Here is a 15,248-nt window from a genome sequence, read left to right on the forward strand (position 1 = left end):
GTGTTTTCTCCCTCACCAGTTTCTCCCTTTGCCGCCCCCCAAACGATTTTGTAGATTGGCTTTCTTTATAGTGTATTAGTGGTGTTTTTGAGAGTGATGATGGTTCTGAATGTTGACATGCCAATGTACTTTGTAAGGCTATTAATGAGAAATCACTTTCAAAACACACTCTGATCCAAAGGCTTTCAAACTCATTTATTTTACCTGTAGAAATACTGCCCGAGGGTTACATACATTGCCTGTGTCTGTAGAAGATGAGGTCTAGGGTGTAGCAAAACCTGGGCAGAGGGAAAAATAAGTCTTCCATTTCCATTCTCCATTCCTAAAAATTCTGGTGCAGAGGTGACGGTGCGCAGGGGAGGAGGGGGGCAGACACATTATACCGTCTGTGGGCACTGAGTCCTCATTATGTTCTGTTACCGCTCACCCCTTCATCCCATTATTACAGCTTTTTAGATTTTGCCAGAGCCCATTCATTTCACATCAGAGATCTCAATATTTAAATGGCAGCTCTTCTGACAGTCCCAATATGTCTTCTGTCTGTGATGAAGGGTTGTTTCTTCATGTCTGACTTCCATCTTGTTCAGAAAAACTCCTTTTTTTTTTCAACCTCATCCTGCCTTCTCTCGGCCAGCAGTGTGACACAGCCAAGCTCTCAGCAGCAGCCTTTGTGCTGTTATTAAAGGAACCAGGTAACTCTAGAATGGGGCAGACTGAATCCTGGACATGCTGGTGTTCTCCTTCCTGCCAGCCAAGTTTCTCAATTCAGCCCCAATACTTGATTACCTCTGAAACCAGAGCCCACACCTGGCCCTCCCTGCCTTCCTGTCTCCCTGTGGGAGCCATAGCTGGGTGCAGCGGGGAACAGACTGTGCAGCGTTGGTTTTTGAACATTTCTCAAAACCTCTGGTGTGTCCAGTAGAACTGCGGACAGACGCAGATTTTCTCCTTTGGAGATTGTGTGTGAGTGATCTTTGTAGTCTTTGGGGTATTGTTCCCTTTGTCATTCCTTCTTGCTGGAACTTTTTTTTTTTTTTTTCCCCAACAAGGATAGATTGTATTTGTTTATTTTAATGAGAAAGAGTGAGCATGAGTGGGGTGATGGGGCAGAGGGGGAAGCAAATTCCCTGCTGAACAGAGAGCCTGATGTAGGACTCGATCCCAGGACCCTGGGATCCTGACCTGAGTCGAAGTCAGATGCTTAACTGACTGAGCTACCCAGGTGCCTGTGGATTATTATTATTATTTTTTTAGGGGTGCCTGGGTGGCTCAGTGGGTTAACGCCTCTGCTTTCGGCTCAGGTCATGATCCCAGGGTCCTGGGATCAAGCCCCGCATCGGGCTCTCTGCTCAGCGGGGTGCCTGCTTCCCTTCCTCTCTCTCTCTGCCTGCCTCTCTGCCTGCTTGTGATCTCTGTCTGTCAAATAAATAAATAAAATCTTTAAAAAAAAAATATATATATAAGGAAGACTTAACCTGTTAGGTTTGAGGCCACTCGGGGAATAGTGGGTTTTTTTGTTTTGTTTTGTTTTTTAAAGATTTTATTTATTTATTTGACAAACAGATCACAAATAGGCAGAGAGGCAGGCAGAGAGAGAGAGAGGGAAGCAGGCTCCCCACTGAGCAGAGAGCCCAATGTGGGGCTTGATCCCAGGACCCTTAGATCATGACCTGAGCCAAAGGCAGAGGCCTAACCCACTGAGCCACCCAGGCGCCCCTTTTGTTTTGTTTTGTTTTTCTACCATGTCTACCTGTTGGATCTTAAGCCACTTCATTGTTCTGGTGGATAACAACTTAAAACTCTCTCATTTTGTGTGAGGAGAAACACAAGTGAATGCAGCAGTGTTCACAAATCAGCTTTATCCACAGCAGTTGCTGTGGCTTTTCATAACCATTACAAGTAAATAATAATAATTCACACCAACTCTGGAAGGTTGGTATTGGGAACATGGATTGTTGTTTAAAACAATTTTGATTTTAGAAAAATGTAACTGTTGGTAAGCACCTTCACTCTCACCTTTGGGTCCAGAGCTGTGGAGGCCAGGTGCGCGAGGGTCCTCCTGTCTGTCGTGTGTTCACGCCTGTGTTCCATTCCACACGGTTCCCCACAGCACCCGAGGGCTTGGCTTCCTCCTTGATCTGGCGAGTTGTTGATGTCTTTCTTTGCGCCTTTCCATTTTAGTTGTTTTTCCTTTATTGTTTTTATAATCTGGACGAGTATCCTACAGTTTTCCAGGTTCTGAGGTTTGAATGGACAGATTGGTACTCCCCCCGCCTTTCTTTTCAATCATGAGCTGGAAGTTGGAGCACCATTTGTTGTTGTAACATCTAAGATGACAAACGCTTATTTTCCCCTTAGTGTCCCTGTATCTTCATCTGTCCTCTTGCCTCCCTTTTTATCTTTCTCTCACATTATTTTTCCTCACTCAGTTCCTTTCATTTTCTTTCCTTAGCTTCTCTCCAATCTGTCTTCCTTTCTCTCGTCTTCTTTGTTTTTTTATTTTTTAAGATTTTGTTGATTTTTTTGACAGACAGAGATCACAAGTGGGCAGAGAGGCAGGCAGAGAGAGAAGGGAGGAAGCAGGTTCCCCGCTGAGCAGAGAGCCCGATGCGGTGCTCCATCCCAGGACCCCAAGATCATGACCTGAGCAGAAGGCAGGGGCTTAACTCACTGAGCCACCCAGGCGCCCTCTCCTGTCTTCTTTGAGTTCTGCTTCCGCTTCGGAGCCAGGGAAGCGTCAGGAAACCTCCCCCCCCCCACCCCAAAGATGTGGGTCGGGGCCTCGGTTCTGTCCTGCCCTGGTGTTTGACCTTAGGCAACTCTTGAAACCACTTTAAATCTGAATTTGCTCATCTTTAAGGTGGGGGGTATACTGATCTCTGTTGTCGAATGGGTCCCATGAACATCACTTAAAACTGAGAAAGTGAGATACTTGGCAGTGGGACCACATGGTCTGATGTTTGGCCTTGAAATCAGGCTCTTCTTGGCCTGTCCCCCCCTCCTCCGCCCCTTCTCCAGCTCTTCCCACTTTTCTTTAGTCCTGTCTTCCTTGCTTCCACGTTCCCTACGTTTACACACGTGGTTCTTTTCAGACAAGGCCTTCTTAGTCTCTGATTCATCAGTAGGTTTTAATGGCTTCATGAAATTGTGTGTAAAAGTCTCTGTGTTTCTGGCGCACCTGGGTGGCTCAGTGGGTTAAAGCCTCTGCCTTCAGCTCAGGTCATGATCTCGGGGTCCAGGGATCGAGCCCCGCATCGGGTTCTCTGCTCAGTGGGGAGCCTGCTTCCCTTCCTCTCTCTGTCTGCCTCTCTGCCTACTTGTGATCTCTCTCTCTGTCAAATAAATAAATGTAATATTTAAAAAAAAAAATCTCTGTATTTCCAAGTATACGATTTTCTGGTGATAGGGTCTGTAGCCTTCATCAGATTCTTAAGGGGGTGTTTTTGTGACCCCCAAACATGTATCAAGGGATCCTTATGATCGAAACAGTGAAGGATAGATGGATAATGGGAAATGAAATTGATATTTCAATTCACTGGTGGGATTAACAACTAAAATGCTTCAGTTTTCTTTAGAAATGACTACTTTTGCTCTACTGATTTGTGAAACAATCGGTTCGACTAAATTCATCAAATTGGGAACCTAGCAAGTACAAGGCAGTATGAAGCTTAATGATCTGTGTGAATATTCGATTATACCCGCTTTCACTAGTTGGAATTTTGAGTCTTGCACCTGAGATCAGAAGGCTCAGCCGGCCGGTCCCCAAAGGTCTGAGCCTCTGGGCCTTGCTCTGGACTTGCCCGGGGTGTATGTTGAAGGAGAACCAAGGGAGTAGACTTATCAGAGTAAAACCTTTCACAAGCCGAGATTTCCCTTAAAATACCTTGAGCTTAATAAAATACCTTTACAGCCGAAGAAACCAGTCTGCAAAATATCCTTTGTGCTATTGATGAAAACAGGCAGTCAGTCCTTCGAGCATTCACTGGGGAGACTCTGTGGATTACTTAGTCATTAGCTTTGATGTGTTGCTAGGCTTTTAGGATTTTGAGGTGGGAGATTTGGAGGGGGTCAGGGGGGCAGTGATGGAGAAGTTGTGTGGTGTCTTTTGCATAAGCATAAGCATAAATGTGGAAGTAACTGTAGCCTGGAGAGGATTAAAAGAGCAAGAGAAGTGAGCGGCTTCAGGTGAGAGCAGGACTAGGGGACATTGGCAGCAGAGGACCATTTGGGGTTTTCCTTCCTTTTATCCTGGGACATGTTCGTTATCAACATGTGAGTAATGTGTGTGAGACTGTGTGTGTGTGTGTGCGCGCTAACACAGTAGAACACAGAGCAAAGAAGAGAGGAGCCTGCGTTATGAGTGTGACCCTACTTGGAAAAGCACAGTGGTGAGTTCCTGGTTACTTTACCCTCTGCATCTTAGTACCACCCCCCCCAAAACACACACATGGAATAATACCAGCCTTGCCTACCTCACAAGAGGTTTGTAAGTATCCAGGAGGCAATGAAGGTGCTTTAAAAAGTGGAATGTGCCTTGCATAATAAGCAGAGATTATTAGATGAATGAGAATGTTCAGCACTGCTCAGTTTCATCTGAAGTCCCCGATACATCTGTAAAATGGGGCCCAGCTCCCTCTAATGAAAAAGTCAGTATTTCTAACGAATTCATTCCACCACAGGTGTAGTAAGAGTTTCTTCTTGCCTTTTAGGTGTCTTGAGAATCTGTGTCTGAATAATAGGTTAAAATGGTTTTAAATAATAAATACATTCCACAAATTCTCTTATGTTATTGTTTACAAAAAAGAAAGGAAGACAAAAGCTGTCTTCCCAACTTACAGGGATGATACATCTGAGTAGGGCAAATCTAGAAGATGAAGCTTTTGGTAGAGTTTTCTGGTTGTTAGAGTCATTAAATAAAACAACAACAACAACAACAAAACAGCAAAAGACCCCAACTTATTATCCTTGTGCCTCAAGGAAAAGGATGGGCTTTGAATGGTAGCAAGCTTAAACCAGTGGGTAGTTTTTCCTCATTGCCTGAAAAAAAGTCCCCTTGAAAGCATTCTCTGTTGCCCTGTCCCTCATTTGTCCCTTGTTTGCAGCAAGGTAAAAACTGTGGGTCTGGAGAGGGCAGTTCATCCAAAGCCAGTAAAAACAGACAGTGTTCACCATGGTGCAGATTGCAAGGGTTACTGATTTCCACTTTAATAAGTCCTATCAAGATTTAGGTATTTGATATGGATGATTTAGGGTTTCCGGAGCATAATCAAAGTTGACAGAGATGACTCTACTAGTACAAAGTTATAGCAACCGAGGAATGCTGTCAGATTACTGAGCCCTCGAGGGCGAAGTGGGTTGCAAAATTACGAAAACAGAAAGAGTTTGAAAGGGAAATTGCACCAAAGGCAGCCCATTTTTGTAGGGAGAGCATAAGGAATAAATGGAAGAGACAGAAACACCTTTAAGGGCAAATGAGAATAATTTATTGATGGTGGGGGTAGGTTGGGAAAAGCAAATGAATTTTTTGCTTGCTGGTCTTCAGGGAGTGTGTCGACAGATGCCTGGAACCAACATAAATTTCCCCAGGGAAGAAAAATTACTGAAAAAAATAGATGAAGATTGGTTTATAGCAGGTGATCCAGAAATGAATGAGTTGATGAGAAACGCAAGTCCACAATCACTTGGGACCCGCAGGCTTAATATTAGCGATGGAGTGGCCATATGAAGCAATTGTCTGGACGGTTATGCTATCGCCGAAGAAGAGAGGTTGGTTTCGACATGTCTCACTGGCTTGGAAATAAAACACAAAGAGAGAAAACGTAGAGTTTTAAAGCTAGAAAGGATCTTTGCAGTATTTTGGTAGATGAAGAGACAGACTTGACCTAAGATAAGCAATTTGCCTGGAGCTGGGATGAGGCAGAGTTCAGGAGCACCGTTCATCTTGAAGCTTTGTCATACATTAGCTCCGTGGGCTTTCTCAGGTTCAGCCTTAAATGTGGTCTTTATCGCAGCGAACAAGGAGTGACTTAAGAACTACTAGAAAGGAAGGTTCTGTTAGGAACAAAACTGCCCAGGTAAAGGTAGAGGGCCAAGTGAGATCCATGGGGTTTGGTAACATAAGGAGTTTCATAGAAGAGGCGGAACTGTAATTGGGAAGTAAGAAAGAAGAGACCAGGGATAGTCATTATCTTCATTATTGTTATCAGGTGATTATATGGCATTTCGTCTTCAAAACCTTTTGCAGACTTTAATTGTTAAGTGCAGTCATAATCTAAATTGCATAGGTCATCTGGAAAAGTAGGATGTTCGAGTTTGGTGAACCATACGGGAAACGTTTAGAATTCTCATATTCGGAAACATCGTTGGATTATGCTTTATTCTAAAGCAGTGGTCTCCCTTATATATTAATTATATATTAATTAAAAAATAGAAGTCTTGTTATGATAGTCTTCCTAACACAACTGTTAACTCTCCTTACTTGTGAATGAGGAAATGGACAAAATATGGGAAATGTAGTTCTTAGCTTGAAGAGTGCATGAAAGAAGCACTTAGCATTTTTGAGGTTCACTTTTAAATGCAACATTTGGGGGCACCTGGGTTGCTCAGTGGGTTAAAGCCTCTGCCTTCGGCTCAGGTCATGATCCCAGGGTCCTGGGATCGAGCCCCACATCGGGCTCTCTGCTCAGCAGGGAGCCTGCCTCCCTTCCTCTCTCTCTGCCTGTTTGTGATCTCTCTCTCTCTGTCAAATAAATAAATAAAATCATTAAAAATTTTTTTTAAATGCAACATTTGAAAATGAGTACATCTCCAGTGTAACTGACAGTGGACTCCTTTTTTCCCCTTGAAACTGTCATGCCTACCTGTCCTATGAGAGCACATTTGACTTTTTAAAAGGGATTATGTCGATACAATGCTTGCAGTGTTTTTATTCTTCAAAACATAAATCTCTACATCAAAATTAAAAGACAGCAGGAGAAGAGCAAAAACGCAGCACTGGTATATCCCGCACCTAAGGATAAATGACACAAGGCAAACTTGTTAGAGAAGACATCTTTTACTTAAATGTCTATTTCTTTATTCTCTCATGCACAGAACAATTCACTCCTGCCTTTTAAGGATTGAGCATTATAATATTCTTGCTTTTAGGGCTAGGATTTTTCCTTTCCACGTAGCACCTGTGTTTTCTGGAGCAGTTCAGGGATGGAAGAAGTGACACTTTCATTCTTGTAATGAGGCTCCATTAACCAGAGGCCTTTTGTAAGGGTGTAATTTCAAACTTCATTACAGACTAAGGCAGCTACACAACCCATTACTCAGAGAAAATGTGCTTCTGTTGTGACTCTCCAATGAGCCTTACATTTTTAATGTGCCTTGTTAGAATATTTATGAAACAGTATCACCAGTAGAGGGCATCTGTCTTTGAAACCTGTGAATATTAACTGACAGGGTTTCAAGGCCCTTAGACTTTTCCATTAGAAAAAGAAGTTAAAGGTACATGCCATAGTCTGAAATCCTTTCTGATTCAGTTTTCATTACTAGCAAGTTATCAGAAGTTTGCATGGTCATGTCTTAGAAGTTTTATTATTTTATCATCAGGTTAAAGTCTGAATATGAAAGGAACCAGCTGAAATCCACACGGGAAGGGAATGAGTATATACAAATTGTGCTTCCTTTTAAATGTCTATCCTCTGGGAAAAGTCTGTTTGCCATGCTGGTAGGCTTGCCCTCTGAAAAATATTAGAAGATGCTGAGTTTCTGATTAAAAAGTTTAACGTTGTGAAATTTAGTCCTGCCCATGAACTGTGTATCAGGTTAGCTAAGAATGGAAGCTATGGCCTAAAAGACTCCAAGGTTAGGAGGAGATCTGGGTTTTATTTTATTTTATTTTTTTGATTTTTTTTTTAGAGATTTACCAAATCAATCAATCAATCAATATTTACTTATTTTTAGAGAGAGCATGAGCCAGTGCAAGAGTGTGGTGGGAAGGGCAGAGGGAAAGCGGGTCTTAAGCAGAGTCTGCAGTGAGTGCAGAGTCTGATGTGGGGCTTGATCTTACAACCCTGAGACCACCACCCGAGCGGAAAACCAGGAGTCAGACGCTTAGCCAACTGTGCCATCCAGATGCCCTAGGAGACCTGGCTTTTATGTGTTTTTCTGGACAATTTGAGGTGTGGGCTCCTGTGCGAGGGGTGGAACTCCTGCCAGCCTAACCCCTTCCTGTTGAGTGTGTCTTCTGAACACTAGGACTGCTCCCCCACCAGACTGTCACATAATATAGAATGGCTCAGAGATCGTAGGTCCTGGCTGCGAAAATACATGTATGTGTGTGTATGTATATGCACATGGCGTTTTCAAGCAGGAGTGTTTGTTGCAAAGAATGATTAATAATTATGACCTCAAGTGGTATTCCTTCTCCTATTTTTATCTGGATAATTCTATGTTAAGGTCCATAGCAGTGTATATTCATTTTAATTTCCTCTGTACATGCTCTGAGACAGGGAACTATGTTCTTGAATCTATAAAACATGCCATGACTGTATCTTGTTAATTTTCAGGTAACAGCCCATTAGAATTGAAAGCTTCAATGAGGAAACCGAGTTCAAAGGCTTGAAGTGTTAACAGATCATTTTTTACCTAACATGATTTCTTTTTAGAGATATTTGCATAGGCTTCTTCTTCCTAAAGTACTGTTCTTTTTAACTTGAATTCGCTTTACGTTGTCTTTAAGTGGATATCTGTTACTCATGTGCTGATTTACATTTATAAGCAAATCTAAATATCCACCCCACAGTCTATACTAAGCACTGTTAACAGGACAATCAAAAGATACCTGTTCAGAGAGGGAAATGTCTCCAGACTTGTCTGTCTGTTCTTTTCGTTTTGGATTTGAAGTAGTCATGGTCATGTAGTCACCGTTGTGTTGTGATGACCTCGAAGTTTCCTGCTGCTCTCCTGCTGCTCTCTCACACCCTGGGAACATCAGTGTCTGGAGCAGTTTCCTGAAGAGCTTACATAAATTAAAAGTAAAATATTCAGGGGTGCCTGATGGCTCAGTTGGTTAAGCATCTGCCTTTGGCTCAGGTGATGATCCCGGGGTCCTGGGATTGAGTCCTGCATGGAGCTCCTATCTCAGTGGGGAACCTGCTTCTCCCTCACCCTCTGCAGCTCTCCCTGCTTGTGCTCTCTCTCTCTCTCTGTCAAATAGATAAAATCTTAAAAGCATAAAGAAATAAAAAGGTTAAATATTAAAATAACAGGTATTTCTTTTTTTTAAGATTTTATTTATTTATATGAGAGAGGGAGAATAAGAGAGCACAAGCAGGCAGGGGAGCAGCAGAAGGTGGCTCCCTGCCGAGCTGGCAGCCAGACATGGGACTCCGTCTCAGGACCCCTGAATCATGACCTGAGCTGAAGGCAGGTGCTTAACTGACTGAGCCACTCAGGCGTGCCCAGGTGTTTGATTTTTGCAAGGAATGCTCATGGCTTCGCCACATCGTTGCTCTGCGCTCCAGACAGTACTGCTTTAACTTCCCCACCTCTCCTCCACAGCACCTTACCCTTGTTATTAGAAAGACTTGATACAGACAAGGTCCAGAACTTTTGCAGTGTGGTGGATGCATGGGTATTGTTAGGTTCATACAGTATCTTAACAACCAGTATTGGTGGTCAGTACTTAAAAACTGAAAGAGTTCACTTTAAACATCCAGATTTGTAGGTTATTTTTAGAAAATGAGAGGATTTGGAAACACTGTCCTGTGATCTCACATGGCAGGTGCCTGTGCCCCCCAGCACCCCCCACCCTGGATTTCCCTTTCCCTTACTTGCATTTCCTCCCCGGCCCCTGACCACACTGAGCGTTGACCCCACTGAGCGTTCACTGTTCACCTCACTGCCTCGTCACCGTGTCAGCAGCCATCCTCAGAATGCTCTGTGCCTGCTCAGCGGCTAATGCATGGTACTGCCACTGTTAGCTTTCTGTACTTCTAGTTTTCTGTCTTAAAAATGAGGGTTTTGGGGGAGGTGCCTGGGCGGTGCAGTCAGTTAAGCGTCCAACTCTCGATTTCAGCTCAGGTCATGATCGCGGGGTCATGAGATTGGTTCCGCGCTGAACGTGAAGCCTGCATGGTACTCTCTCTCCCTCTCCCCTTGCTCCTCTCCCCAGTCCCCTCACTCTCTCTCTCTCAAAAAAAGAGTGGGGGGATCATATCTGGCACTTCCTGTCATGAAAACTTTGACAACTAGTGTGAGTTTTTAAGAACATTTCAAGCAAAATTATTTATTGCTACTTTGATTTAGTACATTTAAAAAAAAGATTTTGTTTCATGATTTAAAATCAGCCCTATAGCAGACAATACTGTTTTTTTTAGTCAAAACTGAGCTGTGTTTTAAATGGTTTTTTTGCTTGACTTGCCTATTTCTTAGAAGATTTTAAGCCAAAGATAGAAGCCTGAAACTAATACATACTTACATATTTATGTTTGAATGTTCTAACACACATACATATGTGCGTGTGTGTATACAAGCTTATCTACTTATGGGTATGTTAATCCAACTAATATCTTTTTAGCTTTAAGTGACTTTAATAAAATTACTTCTTAAATAACTTTGCTTCTTAATAACTTTGCAAGAACTTATTCGATAACTTCTTAATTTGGAAAAGCAAGTTGAGAATGAGCCAAGAAATAGAGCACCACATGTGTGAATGTTAACTGGAGATGAATGGTCTTTCCTTTCAGAATACGGCAGGAAAATGATATGGTTGATTCAGCGCCTCAGTGGGAAGCTGTATTAAGGAGACAAAAGGAAAAAAATCAGGCGGACCCCAACAACAGACGATCCAGACATAGATCTCGCTCGTATGTGGACTCTTTTTTATACCTTTGTTCAGAAAGCACTGAGCTTGAAGTCGCATGCAGATTCTGGGGCTGATGGGGCTGTCTCTTTGAGGTCTTCTAAAGTGAGTTTAGTTCCACCATGATTATCCCATTGTTTGTTTGTCATATTTACCTTATTTTGTTTGTGACGTTCATTAATTCCATCTGAAGCCGTAGAAGTTGGAGCATTGCCAGAACAAAATGTCAAAAACAAGGCTATCAAGACTCTGTTTTGTTTTGTTTTTAAACAAAGCATACCTTCAACCAAGTAAGTAGGAACAGTCTTTGTTCTGGAGCTTGGCTGTTGGCAGAAATACCTGCTGCTTCTCTCAATTGGAGTCTGCAGAATTCTCTGAAGTCTTGTTCGAGATTGAACCAGATGTGAATATCTTCCTATTAAATTACCATTTGTGAGCAGTAGGCAGTGAGTGATTCATTACACCCCAATGTTGGGATTTGCCTGTGCCTTCTGTTGCTAGGCAATGCCATGTGTGAGCACAATTACCCCGTAATGATGAGATTGCCAGTCCTCCAAATTAATTTTCTTTTGAACTGATAAAATTTCTAGGGTTTTTTGTTTTTGTCTTTGTTTTTGAATCATACAGATTTAGATACCCCTCATCCTCATGCCCCTTGCCAAAGCATACCTTTTAGTGTGAGCTGGGACTAACTACCCATCCCTTTGTGGTCCTAGGTGGTTAGGTGTCTGGTGTTGCTTATTTGTGGAAGGAGGGCTTGGTGTCTCAGATAGGGTGGTGGAAGGATGCCAGGGAGTGGGTGCAGAGACAAACTGTAGGCAGGTGAAGGGGGGCATCCAGGGAACCAGGCACCAGGGAGTCAGTTTGGGTCAACAGAGTCTAGGAGAGAACTTGGAGTACACACCCCAGGACCCCATGTAGCTCTAAAGGATGCTTTTTAGTCTTAGATGCTTACTTTTTAACTAGAAGTTATCCTAGGATGTGGTTTTGTTTTTATTAGTAGTACATCGTAATGAGTGATGTCTGTTTTTTTCTAACAGAAAATCCTCAGGTAGTCACTGTGCAGTGTACCAGACCCTTACAGATTTAATTTATCTGTTGCTCCCTTAAGTTTTTGTTCTGGAACCTAATTAAAAGGTACAATTTAAAGCAGCAGTTAAGGAATTTTCCTTTGTCTTGAATACTACCGCCACCAGCTCCATTATAAAAGAGAGGTTTAGAACGGGAAGAATCAAGACCTCCTGTTTGACAGTTTAACCAAAAGGCACAGAATCAAAACCCAAAAGGCTCCACTCCAAAACTGCTAGAACTTATACAGGAATTCAGTAAAGTGTCAGGATATAAAGTCAATGCACAGAAATCAGTCGCATTTCTTTACACTAACAACAAGACAGAAGAAAGAGAAATTGAGGAGTCAGTCCCATTTACAATCGTACCCAAAACCATAAGATACCTAGGAATAAATCTAACCAAAGAGGTAAAGAATCTATACTCAGAAAACTATAAAGTACTCATGAAAGAAATTGAGGAAGACACAAAGAAATGGAAAAATATTCCATGCTCATGGATTGGAAGAACAAATATTGTGAAAATGTCTATTTTACCTAAAGCAATCTACACATTTAATGCAATCCCTATCAAAATCCCATCCATTTTTTTTAAAGAAATAGAACAAATAATCCTAAAATTTATATGGAACCAGAAAAGACCTCGAATAGCCAAAGGAATATTGAAAAAGAAAGCCAAAGTCGGTGGTATCACAATTCCAGACTTCAAGCTCTATTACAAAGCTGTCATCATCAAGACAGTATGGTACTGGCACAAAAACAGACATATAGACCAATGGAACAGAATAGAGAGCCCAGAAATAGACCCTCAACTCTATGGTCAACTAATCTTCGACAAAGCAGGAAAGAATATCCAATGGAAAAAAGACAGCCTCTTCAACAAATGGTGCTGGGAAAATTGGACAGCCACATGCAGAAAAATGAAATTGGACTATTTCCTTACACCACACACGAAAATAGACTCAAAGTGGATGAAGGACCTCAATGTGCGAAAGGAATCTATCAAAATCCTTGAGGACAATGCAGGCAGCAACCTCTTTGACCTCCACCGCAGCAACTTCTTCCTAGGAACATCGCCAAAGGCAACAGAAGCAAGGGCAAAAATGAACTATTGGGATTTCATCAAGATCAAAAGCTTTTGCACAGCAAAGGAAACAGTTAACAAAACCAAAAGACAACTGACAGAATGGGAGAAGATATTTGCAAACGACATATCAGATAAAGGGCTAGTATCCAAAATCTATAAAGAGCTTATCAAACTCAATACCCAAAGAACAAATAATCCAGTCAAGAAATGGGCAGAGGACATGAACAGACATTTCTGCAAGGAAGACATCCAGATGGCCAACAGACACATGAAAAAATGCTCCACATCACTCGGCATCAGGGAAATACAAATCAAAACCACAATGAGATACCACCTCACACCAGTCAGAATGGCGAAAATTAACAAGTCAAGAAATGACAGATGCTGGCGAGGATGCGGAGAGAGGGGAACCCTCCTACACTGTTGGTGGGAATGCAAGCTGGTGCAACCACTCTGGAAAACAGTGTGGAGGTTCCTCAAAAAACTGAAAATAGAGCTACCCTACGACCCAGCAATTGCACTCCTGGGTATATATCCTAAAGATACAAACGTGGTGCTCCGAAGGGGCACGTGCACCCGAATGTTTATAGCAGCAATGTCCACAATAGCCAAACTGTGGAAAGCGCCTAGATGTCCATCAACAGATGAATGGATAAAGAAGAAGTGGTATATATACACAATGGAATACTATGCAGCCATCAAAAGACATGAAATCTTGCCATTTGAGACGACGTGGATGGAACTAGAGGGTATCATGCTTAGCGAAATAAGTCAATCGGAGAAATATAACTATCATATGATCTCTTTGATATGAGGAAGTGGAGATGCAAGGTGGGGAGGTTTGGGGGGAGGTAGGAGAAGAAAAAATGAAAAGATGGGATTGGGAGGGAGACAAACCATAAAAGACTCAATCTCAAGAAACAGACTGAGGGTTGCGGGGGGGAAGGGGGATGGGAGAGGGTGGTGGGGAAATGGACATTGGGGAGGGTATGTGCTATGATGAGTGCTGTGAAATGTGTAAACCAGACGATTCACAGACCTGTACCCCTGGGGATAAAAATACATTATATGTTTATTAAAATAAAAAAAATTAAATCATTAAAAAAAAAAAAAAAAAAAAAAAAAAGGCACAGAATCCCAAGATCAGGATGCAGCATAGTCATGGGTAAATCTTCTGCAACCACATTTTCCCTTTCCATGTGGAATCTTCTTCTCGGAGGGACTGTTAATACACAAGGTTTGGTGACTTGGCATTAAGTCTTAACAACAACATTTAGTTTTTCTAATAATTTCTAGAGCATTCGAAGTTCAATTAAATGCCAGTAGTAAATTACATTTATTAAATAGGGGCAAGTAAAACAAATTGGGAAAAATTTTATATATAAATTCTGAAAAAGTAAAACGTTATTGGAGGCACCTCTGGATGAGTGTATAGATTGTTTCCACTTTTTTGCTACTGTGTTAAAAGTTTCTGTACATATTCTGTACAAGTGTATCTGTGGAGTAAGTTATCTTATGTCCTGGGAGAGATACCTGGGTGGAATTGCTGGGTTAGAATCTATTTCTAACGATACTAAATGTAATAATAAACTACCAAAATGATTTCCAAGAAGACTGTATCATTTTATATTCCCACGAGCGGTGTATGAGAGTCCTAATTCTGCCCCATTCTTGCAAATACTTAGTTCTGTCTTATTAATTTTAATTAGTCTGTTTGGCTTGAAGTGGTATCCCATTACAGTTTCAATTAACATTTCTCTGATGACGAATGATGTTACCCGCATTTTCCGGTGCTTTTTGCTTACTCATGTTTAAAGTGTTTAAGTTTTTGCCCGTTTTAATTGGATTGTTTCTTTTTTATTATTTATTTGTAGGGTTCTTTATGTAGCCTGGGTATAAGTTCTTTTTCAGATATGTGTGTGATGTGTATTTACTTCTAGCTGTGTTTTGCTTTTTCATGTTCTTACCTTTGTTTTTTGATAGGCAGACACTTTAAATTTTGACAAAGATATCATTTTGTTTTCATTTATAGTTAAGACTTTTTTACATCTTTTTTATATATATATATATATTTTTAAGATTCTATTTTTTATTTATTTACTTGACAGACAGAGATCACAAGTAGGCAGAGAGGCAGGCAGAGAGACAGGGGGAAGCAGCCTCCCTGCTGAGCAGAGAGCCCGCCAGGCTCAGTCCCAGGACTCTGGGATCATGACCTGAGCCAAAAAGGCAGAGGGTTAAC

General features: G+C 41.7%; 1 protein-coding gene across 1 annotated transcript in view; it reads left to right on the plus strand.

Annotated features, from left to right (window-relative positions):
* Positions 1-15,248, plus strand: part of EPB41L4A (erythrocyte membrane protein band 4.1 like 4A) — a 264,629-nt gene that overhangs the window by 228,197 nt on the left and 21,184 nt on the right. The window contains exon 18 of the mRNA XM_080803915.1: positions 10,737-10,856. Coding sequence (XP_080660041.1) covers positions 10,737-10,856 — 120 coding nt within the window. The remainder of the gene's footprint in view (positions 1-10,736; positions 10,857-15,248) is intronic.

This window comes from Martes martes (assembly GCF_963455335.1).
Source record: "Martes martes genome assembly, chromosome: 5".
NCBI classification, from domain to species: domain Eukaryota; kingdom Metazoa; phylum Chordata; class Mammalia; order Carnivora; family Mustelidae; genus Martes; species Martes martes.